The 23,466-nt window shown below is 59.4% G+C and overlaps 1 protein-coding gene across 2 annotated transcripts in view; it reads left to right on the forward strand.

Moving 5' to 3' along the window:
- Positions 1-21,601, forward strand: part of PTPN23 (protein tyrosine phosphatase non-receptor type 23) — a 38,626-nt gene extending 17,025 nt beyond the window's left edge. The window contains exons 5-25 of one of the 2 annotated variants that reach the window (XM_054016807.1): positions 7-56; positions 997-1,128; positions 2,672-2,752; positions 4,134-4,265; positions 4,542-4,589; positions 5,491-5,547; positions 7,197-7,255; positions 7,751-7,830; positions 8,289-8,403; positions 8,993-9,058; positions 9,816-9,961; positions 10,411-10,719; positions 11,763-11,917; positions 12,371-12,522; positions 13,162-13,341; positions 13,878-16,254; positions 17,437-17,621; positions 17,995-18,099; positions 18,527-18,665; positions 18,817-18,930; positions 19,145-21,601. In XM_054016807.1, coding sequence (XP_053872782.1) covers positions 7-56; positions 997-1,128; positions 2,672-2,752; positions 4,134-4,265; positions 4,542-4,589; positions 5,491-5,547; positions 7,197-7,255; positions 7,751-7,830; positions 8,289-8,403; positions 8,993-9,058; positions 9,816-9,961; positions 10,411-10,719; positions 11,763-11,917; positions 12,371-12,522; positions 13,162-13,341; positions 13,878-16,254; positions 17,437-17,621; positions 17,995-18,099; positions 18,527-18,665; positions 18,817-18,930; positions 19,145-19,684 — 5,222 coding nt within the window. In that variant the 3' untranslated portion in view covers positions 19,685-21,601. The remainder of the gene's footprint in view (positions 1-6; positions 57-996; positions 1,129-2,671; positions 2,753-4,133; positions 4,266-4,541; positions 4,590-5,490; positions 5,548-7,196; positions 7,256-7,750; positions 7,831-8,288; positions 8,404-8,992; positions 9,059-9,815; positions 9,962-10,410; positions 10,720-11,762; positions 11,918-12,370; positions 12,523-13,161; positions 13,342-13,877; positions 16,255-17,436; positions 17,622-17,994; positions 18,100-18,526; positions 18,666-18,816; positions 18,931-19,144) is intronic. The other variant, XM_054016808.1, reaches the window with a different exon arrangement.
- Positions 21,602-23,466: the final 1,865 nt, after the last annotated feature.

Raw genomic sequence — 23,466 nt, forward strand, 5'->3', positions numbered from 1 at the left:
CAACAGGGGCATTGCATTCCATGCTGGGCGCCATGGACAAGAGAGTCTCCGAGGAGGTAAAGATGCTAAACCCCTCGTGGTCCGCCCCACCTTATCATGGGTGGTTTCTTCCAAACAGATGAGAGCACAAAGGTTGGCAGGGTGGCAAGTCTTTTCAGTAGCGATTGTGAATCTCCGGAGGGGACTGGTCACGTTTCCAGGGGCACGATCCCTTCAAAAACTGCTCTGCAGTCTGAAGATTTTGTATCGCTCGTGCCAGGTGCTGGGATTCCTGGGACTGGGAGAGAGGGATGAATACGGGATTTTTCTTGACATAGTGTGTAGTTATAGCAGTGCCTGCGGCAAGCTCTGGGCGCCGTGACGTAATTTAACACCCCCATGTAACCCCACATGCGATCTTCCCTCCAGCCAATAACAGACCCTCCCCCACCCTCTGAGCAGGTGCCTGGAAAAGATGGGCTGGGCCACGCCACATACCCTGATGGCAAGGACCTCTCCTGGAGAGTTCTGCCAGCCACTCCCTCCTCTCCTGGCCTGGGGAGCTCCCAGCTGACCTTGCTTATGGAAGCATTGCCTGGGAAGAGAGTCCCTCTGCTGACTAGCTCCCAAACCATGTAGGACTTCACAGCTGAAAATCCCACCCGCCCCGTCTGGGAACCGAATGGAAGCCAGAGCAAGGGGGTAACTTATTACAGCCAGAAAGTAAGCAGCAGTTGCTTTTGGCACCCGCTAGTCTGAGTGGTCTCATGGGGTCACCCCATGTAGAGTGTCATGGTCATCCAGTCTCCAGGTGATGAAAGCCTGGACAACCGGGACAGGAGAAGGTTGAACACCACTTAAAATGGTAACATTTGGGGTTTAAGTCCACTAATGAAGGCTGTTGGTAAATTTCAGGCGTCAAGACAGCATGGCTTCTATGCAGTGCCCTCTGCTTTGGCTTGGGTGGGTTAGAGCCTTACATGTTTCTTCTCCCCCTTCTGCGGCGGCCCTGGCCAGGGTATGAAGGTTTCCTGCACCCATTTCCAGTGCGCGGCTGGGGCTTTCACCTACTTGCAGGATCACTTCCCTCACTCCTACAGCGTGGACATGAGTCACCAGATCCTTAACCTCAACATCAACCTCATGCTGGTAAGGGTGGGCGCTGGCTTTGCTGCTGCTCACCATTCATGCTGGGCTCGTTAGATGCAGTTTATTTAAAGGGATCTCACCAAAGCTGACGAGGCGAGGGGAGGAGGAGACACGCTTGGTATTGGGCCTAGCCTTGTCTCATTTTTCAAAGGCCAGTTGGAGTGGGAGCCACCCTTGGACAGAGCTGGATAAAGACGGAGTTGGCCCAGTACCTTGGCACATGCAGATTGTAAGCCTGCTGTCTGCTTAGAGGGAAATTGTCTGTCTGCAAAAGGTGGCCAAGAGAGGCTTCCGATGTCTGTCCTTGTTCAGGAGAGATCCCAGAGCGCTGTGGTAGGGGAGGAATCGTGTGTCCGGCTCCAGGACATACACTGATCCCCACAGGGGCAAGAGGAATATTTTTCTCTCCATCCGCAGGGTTGCACGGGTGGCTGCATGTGTTGTGGGGTCTGCACGCTTTCCTCAGAAAGTGCCCGGTCCCCAGTCTGTCGGGTTGGGATACTGAACTCTCGGGCCTAATGGCCTGACTAGCAAAGGCAGTTCTAAACGTCCGATCGAGGAGAGTAAAACGTGGGAAGGGAAGAAGTAGGTTCAAATTTCCAAGGAGGGGGCTATTGACAGAGCAGATGGAAATACCTTGACATTGTCCTTATCCCTGTAGAGAAGAAAGGTAGAGGTGGGTGTGAAGGAAGCTGCCGTGGTTTACTGCATCAGGGGATCCCGTTATAACAGCGCCCTGCCTCTTGCATGCTCTTTGCTTTATTCATTCTCATGTGCCGCCCTGGGAGGCGTCAGACTGATCACCATTGTCTGGGCAGCACTTTGGCCTTGAAAGGGAGGAAGGGTTTGGATTTTGACTCTCCAGATGAGATGGCTTTATTGGCTCAGTGGCACTGCAGCTGTACCTGGGCTAAGCTGAGCGTAGGTGAAGTCCAGCCTCCGTGGCCAGCTCGCTTTAGCTAGGGGAAAGAGTGGTGGAAGTGTGTGATTGACAGCCCTAGGGATTGGGCAGACAGAGCCCTGCGCTGGCAGGGGCTGACCTACGTTTTTCAGCTCTGATCTCCAGAGCCAGTGCAGCCCTGTCCCCTACGTGGGCCCACCAATGTACCTCAGTCCTAGGATCGCCCCTGGAAGTTAGAGGGGAGATCTGTCTCCAAGGCCATTCTGTCCGTGCTTGGCCTCGCACCTGAGCCCTCCAACGCGGCGGTGGGGTTTTGTCCACTAGAGACTGGGTTGAATCCATGCGCTCACTTCACATAGGCCAGTGCCTTATGGTTCCCACTGAGGGCTGGCTTTGAATGGCAATGGAGGTGAGAGGCTTTCTATGCATGGCTAGGCCCCGGAGCTGTTCTGGCTTGTAGACCAGAAAGCTGGTCTGTGTTGGCCTGTTCTGCATGGTAGACTGGAGCCACTGCTGTGTGACTCTCCTTTGGGGCAGGGGAGGAGGGGCTGGCTGAGATTGGGCAGGGGTGACTTGGAGGAGCGCAGGAATGCAGTGAAGTCTCTGGGGAGAGCTGAGCATCTCCATTGCTTTTCCTGGAAGGGCCAAGCTCAGGAGTGTCTCTTGGAGAAGTCGATGCTGGACAACAGGAAGAGTTTCCTCGTGGCCAGGATCAGCGCCCAGGTGAGTTACCCAGGGAGCTCTGCTGCACTATACTCTGTGGGCCCCTTAACTGTGATTGAGACGAGCCCCTCCTGCTGCCCTGCCACGTGCAAGAACAACTCCACAGGAGTCTCTGAACCCTGGGAACCAGCTGAGGTGGTTTGCAAGCAGGGAAGGAAATCCCTATAAACATTCACTGCTGTGCTGACTGTGGGCAGCAGGGTGGGGAACATTCGCGCTCTGCTAGAGCGTGAGGGCAAGCGAGTAACGGTTTCAAGACTAAGCCGTTAAAAGTCAAGTCATTTGAGTTAGTCAGTGTCTGAGCTTGACACGATCTTGTCCGAATGAGGACACGGGCTCAGGCCTTCCTGCGGCTGATTGAGAGAGCCTTGTAAGCTGCAATGCCTGGGCACTGTGTGGCAGCCGGAACCCCAGCCTGCCTTTACTTTCCTGCAAAGTAGTGCACATTGGAAAACATAATCCCAAACATACATATAAAACGATGGGGTCTAAATTAGCTGTTACCACTCAAGAGAGAGATCTTGGAGTCATTGTGGAGAGTTCTCTGAAATCATCTACTCAATGTGCAGCGGCAGTCAAAAAAGCAAACAGACTATGGGGAATCATTAAGAAAGGGATAGGTAAGAAGACAGAAAATATCATATTGCCTCTCTATAAATCCATGGTACACCCGCATCTTGAATACTGCGTGCAGATGTGGTCGCCACATCTCAAAAAAGATATATTGGAATTGGAAAAGATTCAGAAAACGGCATCAAAACTGATTAGGGGTCTGGAACAGCTTTCATATGAGGAAAGATTAAAAAGCCTGGGACTTTTCATGTTGGAAAAAAGGGGGATATGATAGAGATCTATAAAATCATGACTGGTGTGGAGAAAGTAAATAAGGAAGTGTTCTTTACTCCTTCTCATAACACAAGAACTAGGGGTCACCAAATGACATTAATAAGCAGCAGGTTTAAAACAAAAGGAAGTATTTTTTTCACACAACATACAGTCAACCTGTGGAACTCCTTGCCAGAGGATGTTGTGAAGGCCAGGACCATAACAGGGTTAAAAAAAGAACTAGATAAGTTAATGGAGGATAGGTCCATCAATGGCTATTAGCCAGGCTGGGCGGGGATGGTGTCCCTAGCCTCTGTCTGCCAGAAGCTGGTAATGGGCGACAGGGGATGGATCACTTGATTATCTGTTCTGTTCATTCCCTCTGGGGCACCTGGCATTGGCCACTGTCGGTAGACAGGATACTGGGCTAGATGGACCTTTGGCCTGACCCAGTATGGCCATTCTTATGTTCTTAACTGGCACTAGGGCTTTCTCTTGGGATTCTGATGCTGTGACTCTGCCCTGAAATACCTCTTGACTGTTTCTCTCCACATAGGTAGTGGACTACTACAAAGAGGCCTGCCGGGCTTTGGAGAACTCGGACACAGCCTCGCTGCTGGGGAAGATTCAGAAGGACTGGAAGAAGCTGGTGCAGATGAAGATCTACTATTTTGCTGCTATCGCTCATGTAAGTGGGAAGAATGAGGCTGTGCATTGGGAGCTTCACTCTGGCTGCCCAAGAGGAACGGCCTGGCGTCCCTCCACTTGTGGGTGGCTGTGGTTGCTTAAACCCGCTGGGAGGTGGTGGTCACCATGGGCGTGAAGTTCCTGAATGTACATGGACACCGGCGAAATTGTCTTCTGTAGTGAGTCCCCTGGCTGGCTTTGTAGGGCTTCAGTCAGTTTCTCTTGAGCCCTTCCCCGAATGGGGACCTCTGCCATCATTGGTTGTGTTTCTTTGCAGTTGCATATGGGAAAACAGGCTGAGGAGCAGCAGAAGTTTGGAGAACGAGTAAGTAAAACTATTTCTGCTTCGGGTTGGTTAATACTCCTGCAATCCAGCTGTAAACCAAGTTCCATCTCGCGTGGGCTTGACCGTTACCCTTTGAAGAGGTTGGGCTACATTGGCAGGAACTCACCTGTCCATGATACCAAGGACACATTGAAATCTTTGGTGTCTATTAAACTGTAACTTGGACACCCCTGCCACGTCTGCACCAATCCGTGGGGCAAATAGCTGATTGGCCTCCCCTACTCCATGTGAACTTGGGCACCATCTTTCTTGTTACTGTGTAAATTTCCAACTAGGTTCGTTCTTTGGTCCTAAAACTCCTCGCTGGTGTCCTGCCCGTGGAGTGAGCTGTCCGCCAGCAGGGGTAGAGTTAAGGCTGAAAGCTTGTATATGCCGGTGGATGTGACTTTCCAGCCCTGTTGTCAGAAGAGAATCCACACTTGCATGATTGCCATTTTCCATGTGATTCCCATTGGGTGCCGTGCAATGCAGGCACCAAACGCAGTTCTAGAGCAGGCATTACCACGAGGAGACAATGCCTGCTCTGGAACCTGGGCTAGAAGAACGGCAGCATGTGATGTCAGTATCTGGATCGCTGAAGTGGTGGTGTGTGGCACTGCATTTCTCATGTACCTCCCTTCTCTAGAAAATGTCCCATGGTTGTCTCATGGGCAGCGTACCTTAATCTGGGTTGCTTGATTGTGCTATTAATTTGCTCCTTCTTAGAAGGCCCCGCTGTACTTAATGGCGTTGGATTGTCCCAGGTATCTACACAGGGTTCGTTGGCCTATTGACTGCATGTGCCATAGCAAGTGTGTGTGTGTGTGTGTGTGTGTACTCTTGTGACCCCTTCCGAGCTCGTAGAGGAGTTTGGCAGAACTTCTCTCTGCTTTCTCTGCAGGTTGTCTACTTCCAGAGCGCTCTGGATAAACTCAACGAAGCTATCAAACTGGCAAAGGTAAGCTGCTTTCTTGTCCGTGGTACTGATTGCCTTTAAAAAAAAAACATCAGCCCTCGGGGCGGTTTGGGGCCTAAGCGTCTAGCAGTGCACGTTCCAGGCGCTGCTCTGGGATCAGTGCTCAAAACACAGTTATTGAGAGCGCTGGTAGTGAGCAACCAAAGACGGTAGCAGTCAGTGACTCGTGCACTTTCAGAACGTGCCATTGGAGCAGGGCGGGCTGGCTGGCTGGCTTTCCGATAGTGCAAAGCATTGGTTTCCGGCTCCAGCAGCTCTCAAGGAAACTTTCCAAGCACCAGCTCTTTGGAAGAACTTCCCAAGGGAGGTGGCGGAAGCCCCGTTGCAGGACGATAGGGAGCAGTTGTGCACGGTTAGGGAGAAAGACAAGACCTACCAGGTTCTGTGTACCTTTCTCTTGGCACTGAGAAGACTGGCCACTGGAATAGGTGAGAATTTGTGGGGGCCATGGTAATCGGAATGATGTGACTTTTGAAGCCTGCCTTACTGTCGTCCAGGGTTTGAAATGAATCCTCTGCGCAATAGGGGGTCTGTCTCCTGCCCTGGGGATTTGTGAATGCTGAGACGCTGGTGCCTCCTGGTTTCTAGGTCTAATAGGGCTTTTAGTGCTGCACTAAGACTGAGAAAAGGCCAGTCTGGATCTTGGTGTCCTCTCCTTCCCTGCCCCCTGGGAGCCTACGTGCATCACACATGTCGGACCTTGTGGGGAGGGTGGGGCTTAACTGACCTCCTCCATTGCACAGAAGGAACTTGCTAGTTTAACGCAGCCCTGGTCCACACTGTGAAGCCCTAAGTTTCTACTGGAGGCCGCATCTGACCCCCACTCGCTGTAGTACTGACTCCAGACGTGTGCTACAGCCCAGGGGGGCCAGACTCACTCATGATTTTACTCCAGCGACTTGAGCCCGCCGCCCAGCTGGTGACTTTGGCCCATTTATGGCACGTGATGCAGACAAGAAGTAGGTGGCATTTCTGTTGCACAGAGGCCTGGAGAGACTGAGTGGGCTGTTGAAAAGCTCTCGGCATTGGCCTGTCTCTGCCCTCCCTAAAGTCAGGGGTAAACTCCCTTTGGGCCATGGGATGCCAGGCCATGCAGCAAACTACCAGCAGAGCCGGGAGTCCCTCTTGCCTTAGCCACTATCGCACTTCCTCTTGTGCTGCACTCCTTGGGCCCCCCTGAATCCCGGGGGGCATTCCCATGGGGTGTTCCGGCTCCACAGGCTTGGGCCAGGAACGCAAGCCCCCGAGTTTGACACTTGTGGCTGAGGAGTTTGGCACAGGATCGACCCGCCTTGTGTTTGTGGTGCTCTGAATCCCAGCTGTCCGTTGTGAATAACAAGTCAGCCTGCAGAATGCACCCAAGGGCTGGCGTCTGCCAGAGTCTGCAGGCAGCCTGCAGCTCTGAGCTGTTCACTGCTCTGTTCATCTCCGCTGGCTACTCGCTCTGGAAGTGGGTTAGGGGGAAATGAGGTGACAGTGAGGGTCGCCAGGCTGCTTCTGCCTTCAGGTCACTGCTTAGTTTGTGGAGGGCAGCAGGATGCAGCATTCAAAAGGGCTGCTCAGGGTGTTACATCGACTGCAGCGATGTGGCAGGACTGGCTGTGTTAACTCGTGTTTTGTGCCTCTTCCAGGGTCAGCCTGAAACGGTGCAGGAAGCCCTGCGATTCACCCTGGATGTGATCGGGGGAAAGTGAGTCTGCAGCCGGAATTGCCTCTGGGACTGGAGTCTGTCTCTAGGCTCTCTGGGGTCAAACCTCGTTGCTGAATCTCTCCCTCCCCCCCGCCCCCCTGCTCGCTCTGGGGAGCTCTTCTCTTTGTAGGGTCTCAGTATATAGGGCCAAATTCACATGTGCTGCTAGTGAGTGTAGGTCTGTTCTATACAGGCTCTTCTCATGCTGTCCGCACTGTAGCATCTTAGCGCCGTGAGCAGCACGTTAAGTGACGTAGCTAACGTCTGTCACGCATGGTTCATCCTCTCCCCAGAGGGAACTGGGTGGAGTTGTACCCAGTGACTGGCAGGTGAAGATCAGCCTGTAGAATAGAGATAGCATCTTCTGGGGGGCATCAGGTGGGCAGTAAAACCCCGCTCTTGAGGCCCCTGCCCATCTAACCCAGCAAGCTCACTCCTTGAGTCCCAGCCGGGTCCCCCTTCCCCTCCCTGGATTTACACTTCAATTGTTTGTAGGTACAATTCGGCCAAGAAGGACAATGACTTCATCTACCACGAAGCTGTCCCTGCGCTGGACACCCTGCAGTCAGTGAAAGGTGAGGCAGGCTGGGCACATCCATCCCTCTGCTGCTGCCCACAGCTCTGCAAAACCACGCCATGGCTGGTGCATAAACCTTCAGCCCTGCACAGTCCGGGCTCTGGGCGGGAGTGAGGGGGTGGCGATCAGCGAGTGGGGAAGACGGCGCTCTGAAAGGGAAGCCCTGCGTGCTTTGCACAGGTATCTTGGTAATGGGCAGCGATGAGAACATGCTGCCCCAGTAGCACAGGTGGGTTTGGTACCAGTCTCTAACCCATTAGCACCACTGATGCCGCTCACGCTAGGAACTTCCTGCTCCCGGGTCTCCATAGCACCTGCTGGAGGTGAACAGTTGTTAGTTGCGTTTTGGTGGCAGGTGCAGCCCGAAAAACAGCCTTGGGCATGAAGGGAAGTGCCGTGCCCTTGACTAGAATAATTCGCAGGCATCCGTGTCAGACTGTTCTCTTCTATACCCAGGTGCCACCCTGGTGAAAGCCCTTCCCGTCAACCCCACCGACCCAGCTGTCACGGGCCCGGATATCTTTGCCAAGCTGGTGCCAATGGCCGCCCATGAGGCATCTTCGCTGTACAGGTGAGTGGAAGGGATCTCCGTAGCAAGTACTTCCCGGGGCGTCCGCACTCAGTACGGGAGGGTGTGGATCCTGCCTCGGGGGCCAGGAAGCTGGGGCCAGTGATTCCCTGGCGCGTGCTCTTGAGCTGGGGCACGTGGTGGGTGATAAGGACGCGTCCGGCACTCGGCATACTGCAGGTGAATGGGAACTGCAGGAGGCTGAACTCCCAGGAGAGACCTCCCCAAGCAAATCCGAACCCCCCCACCCCCTTCCTCCCCAGGGGCTGGGTCCCCAGCACCTTCTAGTGGAGCAGCCGAAACTGGACGCTCGGCTGTGCCTGCGCCTGCCCTGAAAGGGCCCTTCAGCGTCTCCGGTCCTGAGTGTTTCTCCCTCAGCTCTTGCCTGCCTGCCCGCTCCTTCCAGCCCGGCTCTCCGGGAGCTCCTGGAGCAGGTCAGTGCTGGCCCTGGCTAGCCGTAGGGCTGCCTCAGCCTGCTCCCGGAGGGGCTGAGGAAGGTTCAAGTCCTGAGCAGGGTACCCGGCACAGGGCTCAGTGATTGTAAGTACCTTGGTTGGCCTGGGTGCTGAGGGGTTTCTCTCGTCTGTCCTAGTGAGGAGAAGGCCAAGCTGCTGAGAGAAGTGATGGCGAAGATCGAGGCCAAGAACGAAGTCCTGGAGTACGTGTGCACTGAGACTGCGCTAGCGCGTGGGGTTTTCCTCGCGGGTGCGGATAGAGTTGGTCCCTGGCCAGTGCAGACCCAACACTGCGGGGATCCCCTGTTGCATCGCTGTTCTGTGTTTCCCCATCCCAGCTAACGGGAAGTGAGCTCTGCTCCCTTCAGCCATGGCCCAATGCGAGATCGCCTCCCCCTGACCTGGCCTGGTGGGACGGCAGGTCTCCAAGGTGACCCAAGGCACTGAAGGAAATGGGGCAGGTGATTCGGTACATGCTACCCTTCTCTGAGTCAGTACTGAGCCACTGCCCTAGAGGGTGCTATGCGGCTGGAGCTCTCCTTTGGGAAGATACGGAAACCAAGGCAGTGGCGGACCCCACCGTTCCCATGGCCCATTCCCAATAGCTGGGGTATTAACCCTGCATTCAGGCCCAGTTCCAATTTGGTTTGTTACATTTTGCCTCTCTGGATTCACCCTGTGGTTTTGTGTGGCGCTCACCTTCCCTTCCTGTCCTGAGCTGTGTCGTGTGGTGTGTGCTGTCGTGCTGCTCCCCAGAGGCGGCTGCATTTCCGTGCTGGCGGAGGTGACCATGGGGTGTTCGTTCTGTAAAGCCCTTTGGGATCCTTCCAGTTTCTCATTTCTGAGAACCATGATCCTGCTTCCAAGAAATTGGCACCCGTGTCTGCAGCCCAGGGGTGGCAGGGCTGTGCCCGGGAAGGGTTCTCCCACTGCTCAGAGGGCCCTGCTTTCTGTCTGCAGCCAGTTCATGGACTCCATGCAGCTGGACCCCGAGACGGTGGATAACCTGGAAATGTACAACCACATCCCCCCCGTCCTGATGGAGAAATGCGCCGCGCTCAGCGTGCGGCCAGACACTGTGAAGAACCTGGTTCAGTCCATGCAAGGTAAGAGCCGATGGAGGAAAGGCCAGTGAGTCATGGCAAGGGGGTCTGACTCCTGGGCTCTATTCTCTGCACCCCCAGGGATAGCTCAGTGGTTTGAGCATTGGCCTGGTAAACCTAGGGTTGTGAGTTCAATCCTTGAGGTGGCCATTTAGGGATGTGGGGCAAAAATCTTCTGGGGATTGTTCCTGCTTTGAGCAGGGGGTTGGACTAGATACCTCCTGAGGTCCCTTCCAGCCCTGATATTCTGTGATTGACATGCCACCTACTGTCTCTGCCTCTGCCTCCCCTGGTATGCTGGTGAAGTTTGCTAATTTCACTGGGACGAACGGGACCATTCGCTGCACCCCCAGGCAGAGCTGGCTCGGTCTCCAGTCGCGCTCCGGGGCCTTGCCCAGCCTCGCTGGAAATGCCACCAGTGTCCTAATGCCTCTGGTTCTCTGCCCCTCCAGTGCTTTCGGGAGTCTTCACAGACGTGGAGGCCTCTCTGAAAGAGATCAGGGACCTCCTGGATGACGACGAGCTGCAGGAGCAGAAGCTGCAGGAGCTGCTTGGCAAGCCAGGTTCTCCTCCTAGCCCTTCCCCGGGGCTGGCTGAGGTCAGCAAAGAGTGGGCCAAGTACATGGAGGTGCATGAGAAGGCCAGCTTCACCAACACAGAGCTGCACAAAGCCATGAACCTGCACATCAGCAACCTACGATTGCTGAGCGGGCCCTTGGAGCAGGTGCGGGCTGCCTTGCCCGCACCAGCCCTGACGGAAGGTGAGCACCACGGCATGCTGAGCTTCGCCCCTCCCTAGGAGAGCTCTGGCTGGGCTGGGCTGCGCCTGGCTTGCCGGCCTGCCGCTGATCGAGTCCCTCGCTGCGCCGAGGAGGCGTTAATGCCGACATCCACGCTAGTCTCCTTCCTTGGTCTTCCCTGGCTCTCGCTGCCCCCAGAAGAATGAATCTGCTCCTGTTGTGGGCCCCAAGCCAGTGCCTTCCCTCCTGGTCTTGTCCCTCCCATGCTTTGGGCTCCAGCTGGGTTCCTCTGCTGGTTCCCAGCCTGCGGGGTCAGATGAAGAGCTAGTGATGGGGACAGAGGCTGGATCAGGAGGCAGGTTGGATCTAGATTCCTGGTGAAATTTCCAATCTACCCAGGCTCCGAGCTCTGGAACGCAGACACACACACACACACCCCCCGCCCCCCCCCGGCTGGCTCAGAGACACGCTGAGACTTCCAGTGCTGGGAGAACCTCCAGGCAACTCGGGCAGAGCTGAATGGCTGCAGGGGCATAGTATTAACTGGCCGGTCAGCGCCATGAGCGCACGGCCGGCCGCGTGGCTTAGATTAATGGGGACGGCAAAGCATTGCTGCGGATCCTGGCGCCCGAGGCTCGGATCTGTGGGTGATGGGTGGAGTATAAAGGGCAGAATGCCTCCAGCTAATGGCACCCCCTCGCTCTGGCGGAGACCCCGGATCTGCTCCCTGGGGCAGAGTCCGACCTGACGCCAGCAGGTTGCTCGTCCTGTCTTGCTGCAGGGCTGGGCGAGCTGGGTTCGGTGGTGCCTCAGCATCGCCAGTTCGCTGAATTTCTGCTGGAGACTGTTCCTGGGGGGGCTTGGCTCTCGGACCCCAGAGCGTGTCTTGAGCAAGGGTCAAATTTAGCCCTGGAGCAGGGGGCCAGGTTCCATTGGACCAACAGGAGCTGTACCTGCCCATGCTAGGGATCGTGTTCCCCCCGGGGGGTGAGCTGGGTGACTGCGGTATGAAGCCTGAGGGAGCGCCCCCAGGTGCTGATGGGTTTCTCCTTCCCCCCCCACAGACGACAAGCAGGTGCTGCAGAACTTGAAGCGGATCCTGTCCAAAGTGCAGGAGATGAAGGACCAGCGGATGTCCTTGGAGCAGCAGCTCCGTGAGATGATCCAGAAGGACGACATCACCACCTCCTTAGTGACGACCGACCGCTCAGAGATGAGGGTGAGACCCGGGGCAAAGTGCCGAGCTGTTGCCTCGCCTGGGACTTTTACGTTCCAAACAGACGTCAACCCCCCCACCCCACCCCCACTCGCTGTTACTCCCTGTCCCTGCCTGCCGGCCATGGTCACATCCCCTTTGGAGCTGATTGAACTCCTGGGCCGTTTCCGCTGCTCTCTGCACTCTCCAGTGCGCTAGTGTCTCTGGTCAGAGCCGATGGTGACGTCTGCGGTGCCCCTCCGAGTCACACCGAGGGCCTTGCTGCGCCCTGCTGTGCATCATGCTTCTATTGTGGCCTCTTCCTGCCACTGTCAGTGGGAACTTCCCATTGAACTTGCTGTCAGTCAGCCCCAGCCCTCCCCGCACTCAGCTTGTGGGGTTCCCCGCTGAGCCCCCCAGCCTAGCGCTGCAGTCGGCTCTCCCGCTGACCCCAGCGCGCTCCTCTCGCCCCGACAGAAGCTCTTTGAAGAGCAGCTGAAGAAGTACGACCAGATCAAGGTGTATCTGGAGCAGAACCTGGCGGCCCAGGAGAACGTCCTGAAGGCCTTGACGGACGCCAACGTCAAGTATGCGGCGGTGCGGAAGGTCCTGGCTGAGGTGGAGCACAAGTGAGTGCGTGGGGAGCGTGGCGTTGCCTGCAGGGGGCAGCAGCGGTTGCTGCGGCAGAGTCTGCTCCCAGCACGCAGCGCTATCCATGTGCTGCGTAAAACGATCCTAGCCCTTGGCCAGGGTCTGCCATCTCCCATTCTCCGGTGGGGAATGCCCCCCAGCCAGCCCGAAGCCAGACGCTCGCTCTGTGCGCGCTAGCACCTCTCGGCTGGCCCAGGCAGCATCGTGATGTGGGGAAAGGGGTGGGGTCGCCAGCCCCTCCACTCTTCCTTTACAGAGATTCACATCCCAGCTGGGCCGGTGGTGGTTGCTGCTGACTTCGCCTCCCGTGCCCCATGGCACTAACCCCAGGGCGCCCATAGACTGCCCCCCAGCAGGCCCTAGTGTTTGAGTCTGTCTGCTTTGAGACTGGTTCAACTATAAACCAGAGGGCTGGTCCTGGGCCCCCCACGGGCTGGTCCCTGATTGGAATGTGCAGGTGCCGTGGCTGTGGTGTAAACAAACCAACCCTGGGGGTTGGCCACCTAGAGGCCAGTGAGCCTTGCTCTCATCCCTCCCTCCCCCCATCCCCCCTGGTTTCCAGGACTGCTCTGTTAATATCGCTCCCCCCACTGCATACCCTGCATTGACTCTTCCAGGTGGAACACCACGCTGCAGACACTGGTGGCCTCCTATGAAGCCTACGAAGACCTGATGAAGAAGTCGCAGGAGGGGAAAGATTTCTACGCGGATCTGGAGAGCAAAGCAGCCAAGCTCCTGGAGAAGGCCCGAGCGTCCTGCCAAGCATCCGAAGCAAGCCGACAGCAGGTCCTGGAAAGGTAGGTCACTGCCCCACGTCCGCTCCACCTTGGAGGGTGGGGGGTGAGTTCTGCTACTCCTTGCATCTGATTGGCCTTCTGCAGTGGTCAGCTCATTCGCCATGTTCATGTTTCTCGGGGTGGGGGTTGGGCATGCCGTGGAGCTGAGAACCTGAATGTTGGGGTGTTTCTTTCAGGCTCCCCCAAGTCCCCTAGCGTGGGAGGGTGACTAGGAGTGGTGCAGAGACCGAGTGGCACAAGAGACTCCTTAACAGTGACCACGACAGGGCCTGGGGATGAAATTGGACCCTAGAGTTGCAGCTGGGTGCCAAGGGCGCAGACTCCGCCACTGCCGCTGGCTATCTCAGTGATAGAGCCCAAACCCCTCTCCCCTCCCGGGGGGTCCCTGCAGGAGAGGCTGGAGGTACCTTCTGCCAGCACCTGGGACTTCGGCAGTTAGAGCTGGGCAGATGGGGGAGGCAGCGCACGCCCGCTCCGCTCCAAACACCGGCACTGAGAGGCTGGTTGGCATCACGTGCCTGGTCTTGCTTTTGCAGAGAAATGAAGAAGAAGCCGCCTCCAAGGCCCACTGCTCCCAAACCGGCCCTGCAGAAGAAGGGCTCTGAGCGGGACCTGGACCTCGCGGCCGGTCTGGACGGAGCAGACCTACAGCAGCTGGGCTCCCTCTCTCTGGCCGACCTGCCGGAAGAGCTCCGGAGCTTGCCCCCTGACGTGCTGGCAGCGCATCTCACCAGGCTGCCTGCGGACGCCCTAGCTGCCTTCTCCATCAACCCGGCCTTCAGCGGCGGTGGCATGAGGCCCCCAGGCCCGGAGGCTTTCCCGGCTGGCGCCCGGACAGCCAATGCTCCGATACAGCCGCCGATGGCAGCGCAGCCTGGCGTTCCCTTTAACCCTGCTCAGTTCGGTGCTTCGGTGCCTCTGCCGGGACACTACTTCCCTGGCCGCCTGGCGACCCCCCCGCAAGGTGCCCCTGGGAGCCCTCTGCAAGGCCCCTTCCCCCCGCAGACCTACAGCGGGCCCCCTGTGCTGCCGGCCCAGGTGATGCAGCCCCACAGGCCTCCAAGTTCTGCCCCGTCGCCCAGCCCTCAGCTCTACCCGGCTGGCGCCCTGCGGAGAGGCCCTGGACACCCCAGCCCCGCCCCTGCCCCCATTCAGCCCGGCTACGCAGTCCCTCAGGTGCCTCCCCAGAGATCCTCCCCGCAGCATGTGCCCATGCCTGGCTCTGCTCCAGTTCCCATCACTCCCAGTGCCACCTACAGGATGGGGCAGCCGGTCTCCTCCTGTGGGGCTCTGCCAGGCGGCCTCCCCACTGCCATGGGCCCGCCTCAGCCCCCCCGGTTCAGTGGCCAGGCCCCAGGAGGGAGCGACGGCCCACCTCACCCCCTTGGGGTCCGCCCGGCCACCACAACCGTTGACAGCATCCAGGCACCCATTTCCAGCTACACCGCGCCCAGGGCCATGGGCGGGCACATGCCCCCGCGGCTCACCAGCCAGCCACCTGGGCTCCCTCCTCAGGGCAGCTTCCTTGGCCCGCCCGCCTTGTTCCCCTACGCCCAAGGCAGCATCCAGCCGTTCGGCCAGCAGCCCCCGTTCCCAGCGGGGCCGCCCGCTCCGAGCTTCCCCCAGCAGCAGTACCCACCTCAGGGTCAGGCCCAGCTCCAACCGCTGCCCATGTACCAGCCGCAGGCCCAGTTCCCGACCCAGTTCCCTGGCCAGCATTCGGGGCTGGCCCACGTTTCTCCCCAGCCTCCCAGCCATGCCCAGATCCATGGCCCGCTGAGAACACAGCTCTACCCGCTTCCTGCCCAGGACAACGCCCCTCACGCCTTCCCTGCAGCTATGCCCCGCGGGCCTCCCCTGCTGTCTCAGAGCCTCCCAGGCACTATGGGGGCCCCGGCTCAGCAGCTCCACCCTCGCCCCTCGCTGGCCGGCATGCAGCCCATGCCAGCCGGCACCTCCGCTCAAGTGGTCTCTGCGATGCCCTATTGTCCTGCCCCTTCTGCCTGCCATCCGGGGCCCCCTACAAACCAGCTGCCGCCTGGCTCTGCCATGCCACTGGCTGGTCCCCAGCCCCCATCTTCAAGTCAGTCCGGCCCTCACCATGTCCCGTCTTCCCCCAGTCCCGCTCTGAGCCAGATGCCAGGCGGCGTTATTGTCCCAGGTCCTGCCATCCCTTCCCCGGCGCCATCCCCCCAGCCATCCCTGGCTATCCAGCCTCCAGCCATCTTGCCTTCCTCAGTGCCCGGTGCCCCTGCCCTGCCACAGCGACCCCCCCCATCGCTCACCCCCGGCGCGGCCCCGCTGGCACAGGGCCCTGCCGAGGTCCAGTTCCACCGGCAGAGCTCTTCCACGGACGATCTCCTGTCTTCGAGCCCGGAGAGCCAGCACGGGGGCTCCAAGACGGCGGTGAACCAGCCGCTGCTGCAGCCCACCAAGGCCGATGCCAAGGAGGGGCACAAACCCAAGGCGGTTCAGCTGATCGAGAACGACCCGTACGAGAAGCCCGAGCACATCATGAGACTGCTGTCCGAGCTGGATCGGTTCCGGGGCATGGTGGCCAGCCTGGAGAGGCCTGTCCCCAGGAGCGTCCCCGAGCTGGACGGCATCTGGAAGGAGCTCCAGGATGCCCAGGAGAGGGATGCCCGGCAGCTGTCCATCGCCATTGCCCGCTGCTACTCCATGAAAAACCGCCACCAGGACATCATGCCCTACGACAAGAACCGCATCGTTCTGCAGTCGGGCAAGGACGACTACATCAACGCCAGCAAGGTGGAGGACCTGTCCTCCTACTGCCCCACCATCATCGCCACACAGGCCCCGCTGGTGGGGACGGCCTCCGACTTCTGGCTGATGATCTACGAGCAGAAGGTCTCCCTCATAGTCATGCTGGTCTCGGAGCAGGAAATAGAGAAGGTAGGATCTCCAGGAGCTCCTCAGGGCAGGACTTTCTCACCCGGCAGCTTCCGTGAGGGGGGTGGTAACATGGACGGTGATCAATAGTTCTCCATGCCCACCGAGGGGGGGGCAAGAAGGAACCGGCTTGTGGAAAGGGAGCTGTAGGCTGGGTCTTGGGGAAAGCTTTCGAACAAACAGGGTCGTTAAGCTCTGCATCAGGCGTCCCAGGGAGGTGGTGGATCCCTGGCATTGGCCATGTTGGACAAACCCGTCAGGGATGGTCCAGGTTTACTTGGTCCTGCCTCAGCATGGTGGGGTGGACTTGATGATTTCTCGAGGTCCTTCCGGCCAGACAAGCCGAGTGAGGTGGGGATGGTCTCACTCAAAAGCTGAGCTCCTGACCAGTTCCGGCCGGGTGTTGGCATGGAGCCTGCTGGTGGGCACTCTGCGTTGCCTTGAAGGTGACAGCGGCAATGCCACAGGGGCTTGATGGGTCCCAGGAAGGGGGGGATTCGAGGCTGTGGAGAACCCCCCAGGTTGAGGGGTGGGAGACGTCGCCTGTGTGTCAGTGTTCAGGAGACAGTGCTGGGTTGCTGATCCACCCAGCCAAGCTAGAGACCCCCCAGGGCTGTACCATCCACAGCTATGGGGGCAAGTAACATACACCTGGCATCTTCCATCCGGGATGGTGTGTGCCGGGATAATGGCACCTGGCCCTGAAATGCAGCCACCTCTGGGTGGAACATGACGGTGTTGAACAACCCACAGCATCACTACACTAGACTCAGGCCAGGAGGCGAAGGATGCTGTGTCTGTCTGTGACTGCGTGGCAGGGGAGAGTTTGGGAAGGCAGCTGGTGACAACTGAGAGAGGAACTTGGCCAGGGCCCCAAGGCTGCCAGTTCCTCGGCAATTTGTTGGTTTGTCCCCCTGAGCCTGGGGCAGGATGGCCCTGGCCTTGTGTTCTGGGCTGGGGTGGGCCGGGGGCTGTGTGTTCTGGGCTGCAGGCCGGGAGGGCCCCGGGAGCTCTGGCCCTGACGTTCTGTTCTGGGCTTGGGGGGGGCTGTGCTGGGAGTGGGGGCGGTGGTGGTCTGGGCTGCAGGCTGGGAGGGCCCAGGTGGCTCTGCGGCGGTGGTCTGGGCTCCACTCCTTGCGTTGTGCTCTTGGGCTCCGCGTGCTGAACCGGTCTCTCGCCCCGCAGCAGAAGGTGGTGCGGTACTTCCCGCAGGAGCGGGGCCAGCCCATGGTGCAGGGCCCCATCACCTTGATCCTCACCAGCCTGAAGGTGACCCCGACGCACGTGGAACGGATGATCACCCTGCAGTTCCGCAACCAGAGCCTGAAGCGCACCGTCATCCACCTGCAGTTCACGGCCTGGCCTGAGCTGTACGTGCCGTGGGGCGGCGGGGGGAGGCCCTGGGGGCTCCTGGCTCATTAGATCAGAACTTCCCACCCCAGGGGCTGGGCTGCAGGCACTGCCCTAGGGCAGAGCTACTGTTCCCTCCCAGCTGGTGCCCCCCAGGGCCCTGTGGGGTGGCACGATCTCACTAGTGGCACTGTAGACCCTACCAGGCCCCTGGGGGGGGGGAGGGGAAATAGGGCCCTGTCCCACTGGGAGGAGCATGGCACCTCCCTCGAGCACCCAGCTCCTGGGATGGGGGTAGAAACCCTCTCCCGCAAGGCTTGGCAGGCCAGGTTCTGTCTCTGGGCACAGCAGGTCCTTGCCCACCTGCCAGCAGCTCCTCCTTTCCTCCTGCAGGGGCCTGCCCGACAGCAAGGGGAACCTGCTGCGGTTCATCCAGGAAGTACACGGGCACTACCTGCACCAGCGCCCCCTGCACACCCCCATCGTGGTCCACTGCAGGTAAGGCCGGGTTCGCCGCTCGGCCCGAGCTAGGGAGTGGAGCGCTGCAGCTGTCTGGGCCCAAAGCAGTGACCTGCGCGAGCACCAGCTCTCCCCCGACAAGCGCTCTGCCGGGGGGGGCAGGGCGGGGCGGGCGTCCTGCCCGTTTGGAGCAAACCTCCCTCCGAGGCCAGCAAGAGCCCAGGGTAGAAAACCAGTGCATTGCTGGGAGGCTGCAGGGCTGGCTCTTTCCCCAGGAGTCCCCAAGCCGGACTGCAGCCCTGCCGTGCGTGGCAGAGGACACCCTGGCCCAGGATCTGGCCCTTGGGGAGAAGGGGCACACTACCCACAATGCAGTGCTGGTGGCTTCCTAGTTCCCCACTCCCGCTCACCTAGGCTTTGGCAGGGTTCCCCAACGATGCCCCCGGGCGCTGTCTCTTCCCACCAGCTCTGGGGTGGGGCGCACTGGCGCCTTCTGCCTGATGTATGCAGCAATGCAGGAGGTGGAGGCTGGGAACAGCATCCCTGACCTGGCCCAGCTGGTGAAGAGGATGCGGCAGCAGAGGAAGCACATGCTGCAGGAGAAGGTAATGTGCTGGGGGGGGAGGTGGGGGCCCAGGCACCTGGTTCAGCAGTGCCATGCCGCCCTTTAAATGGCACAGTCTGCTCGGCTCTGGCCGCTCCTGGCACCTGGGCGTGTCTGGGCTCAAGGGATCTCGCCGGCTGCTTCTCTTCCAGCTGCACCTCAAGTTCTGCTACGAAGCCGTCCTCAAGCACGCCGAGCAGGTGCTGCAGAGACACGGGGTCACCACGCCGGCTTCCAGCAAGCCCCCCAGCAGTGCTGCCCAGAAGGTGGGTACCGGCGCTGGGCAGAGCGGGGCTCCGGAGACGTCCTCCCTTGGGCCCCTGTGGCCAGAGCCTGGCAGCACCAGGCCGAGCAGCCTCACTGCGCTGTTTCTGGTGGCTGATCCACGCTGACTGGAGCAGGGCAGTCTAGTCTCCAGGCGGGGGCCGGCTAGGCCTGTCTGAGGGAGGGGCCTGGGCTGACCTCTTGCTTCTCTTTCAGCTGTACCTGCACCAGGACCCACAGGACCTGGTGCTGGGTGGGGACATGCCCATCAGCTCCATCCAGGCCACCATTGCCAAGCTGAGCATCAAGCCGCCCGGGGGCGGCCCGGAGCCTCCCCCAGACTGGCAGCTGCCCGAGCCAGCAGCAGTGCCCGAAGCCGCGAGCCCAGGGGCAGTCCCTGCAGCACCCGCCAGCATCGCCCAGCCCAGCCTGACGGAGCATGTGCCCCCCACCAGTGTCGAGCTGCCCCCCACCATGCCCGTGCCGCCGCCCGAAGCCGAGAGCAGCAACCATGTGGAGGAGAGACCCAGCAGGGAGCCTTCAGCCACAAGCCTGGCTCCTTCCTCTTCCTCGCTGGAGCTCCTGGCCTCGCTGACCCCTGAGGCCTTCTCCTTGGACAGCTCCCTGAAGGGCAAGCCGCGGATGAACAAGCAGAGCTTCCTGCAGCCCCAGAACGGGGAGGGGCTGCGGGGGCCCCGGCCCAGCGACGACCCCCTCAGCATGCTGGACCCGCTGTGGACACTGAATAAAACCTGAGCCGGGGGGGGCCCGGCCCAGCTCTGGGGACATGGGCACGCACAGCCCCTCCCTGGCCGTGCCAGCACAGCCTGTGCGGAGCCCCCTAGCGTGATGGCTGGAAACTGGGGTGTTGGACCACAGCCTCTGTCCCCGCTCAGCCCTGGCTGCAGAGAGGGGTGAGAAATGCACACACAGCACTACATGCCAGCTCCCCACTCAGTGCCTGGGCCCCCCTGGCAGCTAGCCCGGGGTGACCCCCACGGCACGGAGAGCCAGCCATTCCCCAGCCCCAGGCCAGCCAGGCCAGGGCTGCTGCTTGTCCCAGAGCCCCTCCTGGTGGGAGACTGGCCTTGGGGCAGCAGAGGCGGCCCCTGTCCCTTCTGGCACAGCTGGCCCTACTGCTGCTCCTGCCTTGGGCCAGGAGCCGGCCCTGCAGTGCCCCTGCACTTCCATTCACAGACCCCAGGGGACGGAGCTGAACGGGTGCATGGCCCAGAGCCTGGGCTGCTGGAGCCTGGCGAACGGATCTGCGCTGTGCCCTGGTGGTTCTCCAGACAGGTCCCCTCGGCTCAGATGCTGGCCGAGAGCCCCCAGCTGCAGTGAGGCTTGTCCCAGCCAGGGGAGGGACGTCCGGCTCTCGGGCTGCACCATGGCTCCCTGCTCCTCCTCGCGGTGCCCACTTGCCCGTCCCTGCTTCTTGCTCTGGCGCTGGGCGAGAGCTGAGCAATTCCTCCCCCACCCTGGCCCAGGCATATGGTGGCACCTCCCTCAGCGCTTCTCTCTCCTAGCTTCTGCCTCAGTGTTGCCCCCTGGGCTGCACAGCGTGTACTGCAGGCTTCCCCCTCCACGAGGCGCACACCCTGCTGCTGGGCCGCCTGGGGTCTGTCTCCTGCTGTGGTCGGCCAGTTGTGAAAGGCAGGGGGTTGGTACAGCGTGGGCAGGGGCTGGGCCTGGCGCTCTGCCGAGTACAAACTCCGGGCCTGGGGCAGGCGGCTGATGCAGTTTTGCAGCTGGGTTTGCTGGCAGCAGGGCTGGGGAGGGTGAAAATCGTAGCTGTGAGTACAGGGGGAGCTGCTGCATGCGGTGGGGGGGGATTGGCGCACGTGACAGTAAATCGGTGATGGGTCATTCCTGGGGTCTGAAATAGCTTTGATTCTCTGCACCTTGCCCCGAGCTCTCACCGCTGGGCGCGAGGTCTTCTTGCCGAGGCGCTAGCCGGCTCGCGCTGGAAGCCCAGAGGTGAGATGGGGCACGGGCCGTGCATGGAAATGGATTCAGTGTCCACCCCCTGGGGCTGCTGTCTCGGTGGGCAGGCAACAGTGGGCTGCTGGGATTCCAGCTGGGGGGGATCCTGGTGCTGCTGGGTTGGGTTCTCCTGCGCAGAGCTTATGGGAAGGCGCCAGAGGACGGATGCTCCTGGGCAGGATCCCGGGGGTGGCAGCCAGGCCAGCTGCTGCCCAGGAGCTGGGCTTGTTCTCTGTTGAGCTATGGGGACTGGCTGGAACTGGCAGCAGCAGGAGACCAGGTCAGCGTGTCCTTAGCAAGCCTATTACAGCGGGGGGATGGGACCTCGATTGCTTAGCTAACTAGTTCCCACCCGCGGCTCGCCTGCTGGGGCTCTTGGGTGCATCTCATACTGTACAGCGCCCCCTTCCCCCCAGGCTTCAGTGCTGGGCCCTGTGGGTGCTCCTGCGTGTGCCTCCCGCAGCCTGGGCTGGGCAGTGCAGGCCGACCACGGAGCCGAGCGGCGCCAGGCAGAAATGGCCACGGTGCATGGCCCTGGAGCGTGTGCTGCCGGTGCCCCTTGGAGCTCTCGGTGCCTCTGCTTTTGTACAAATGTAACATTGTCCGTCCCCATGTTCTGATCTGACTCTGTAATTAGAACTGACTTTTTCAGCTCTTTGCTACTCCAATAAATGGACAATTTGCTCTGGAGCCGTAGTGGGAGTTGTGGACCTGAATTAAACCCTGGTGGAGTTTGGGGATGGGGGAATCCTGTGCCATGGCCAAGCTGGGAAACAGCTGTGGCACAGAGCCCCTCTCTCCCTTTCCTGTTGGACAGCCTGCGGGGTTTTCTAAGTCAATTGGGGCTGGAGCCTGAGCTCACCTCCCGGTGCTTCCTCCAGGCACCTGTTGGGCGGTGGGCTTTCCTAAGTGCCAAATCACCTGCTCACCAGCTCCCAGCTGCAGAGGGACTGAGGCTATGGGTCTAGGCCAATGTGCAAGGTAGTACGGCTGGGGCGAAGGACTGTGGCTGTGGCATAGCTCTCCCAGGGCTGAGGGGAGGGCCCCTGGGGATTGGAATCACGGCCTTTTTTTTCCAGCGTGTGCCTCATGTGAGGTACTTAGACCCCCAGTCACCCAGATGTAAGTGAGAGAAAGTAGGTAAAGCAGCTGTTGGGGGTGCCCCAGAACCATGCAGCTCACACTGGCAGGAGTGTTTCCTACAGGGCTTTCAGGGGGTTGGTAAATAGCAGGGTCTCCCAAGGAGCTGTCTGGGGACCAGGGCTGGTCACTGTATTCAGCAAGAGCTGGAAAGGGGCCAGTGAGGTGGCAAAACTTGGAACAGATACACAATTATTCAAGCTAAAGTCAAAAGCTGTTGGGAGTGTTAACAAAGCTGGCATGTGTCTGGGTGACAAAAATGGCAGCTGAAATTCAATGCTTTTTATGCAAAGTAATGCACATGGGCAGACATCCCCATGACAGCTGTAACAGACAGGCTCTAAATCAGCTGTTACTACTCAAGAAAAGGCTGGTGGTGCCGGCATGGATAGTTCTGGGAAAGCAGCGGCCTAGGGGGCAGTGGGAGGCAAACAGCTGACAATGAGGAAAGAGTGACTAAAACCAGACACTCTACTACCCCACTATAACTCCACAGTACGCCCACAGCTCAGAAATCTACACTAGCATTCAAAACAGGCCAGTGCAGGAAAACTAACGAGGGGCCTGGACGAGAATCCTTTGAAGGTGTGATTACAAAACCTGGGTTGGGTTAGCTTATAGCCATGCCAACGAAGGGGGGGACTATGACAGAGGGCTATAAACTCATGAGTGGTGGGGAGGAAGTGTTTTTACCCCTTCACATAACTCAAGAATCTGAAGGGGGGGGTTGTCCCCCAATGATATTAATAGGCAGCAGGTTTAAAAGGAAGCACTTCATGCAACAGGCAGGCAACCCGTGGAACTCCTTGCCAGGGGACAGGGCGAAGGCCAAAATGACACTAATGTTTAAGACAGAATGAGCAGGCCATGGAGGCTAGGTCCATTGACCGCTATCAGCCACAAGGGTCAGGGATACAACCCCATACTCTGGGTGTCTTAAGGCTCTGCCTGTCAGAAGTAGCTGGCCCATTAGGCTGCCCCAGGCTGGCTGTTCTTATGAGTAAAAGCCTGCGTCAAACAGCAGCGCATGGTTCTGATAAGCAAACGAGCTGATCTGTAGTGTGAGGGGCCCTGGGCTAGTCACCTGGGATGTGCCATCACAGCATGGGCAGCGGGGGGCCATGGAGCAGCACAGGGCACAAGGTGAGGTGCTCAGCCAGCACCCCGGGCCGTACCCCCGTCCCTCTGCAGTGCTGGCAGGGGGGTGATGCCGAGCTAGTGCGAACGCAGTCACTCATGGGGCCCATTGCACTGAAGATTCCCTGAGTGTTGAGCTGCCCATGGCGTGGGCTGGCGCCTCAGCACTCAGAGCCAGTCTTTGGGGTGGGGGTAAAGGTCAGCCCAGCCCCTGTGCGCACTGGCAGGGCTGTCGCTACGTGTTTCACCCGCGGGACAGCAGAGAGCTGCTCCCTGCC

Source organism: Malaclemys terrapin, chromosome 2 (assembly GCF_027887155.1).
Source record: "Malaclemys terrapin pileata isolate rMalTer1 chromosome 2, rMalTer1.hap1, whole genome shotgun sequence".
Lineage (NCBI taxonomy): Eukaryota > Metazoa > Chordata > Testudines > Emydidae > Malaclemys > Malaclemys terrapin.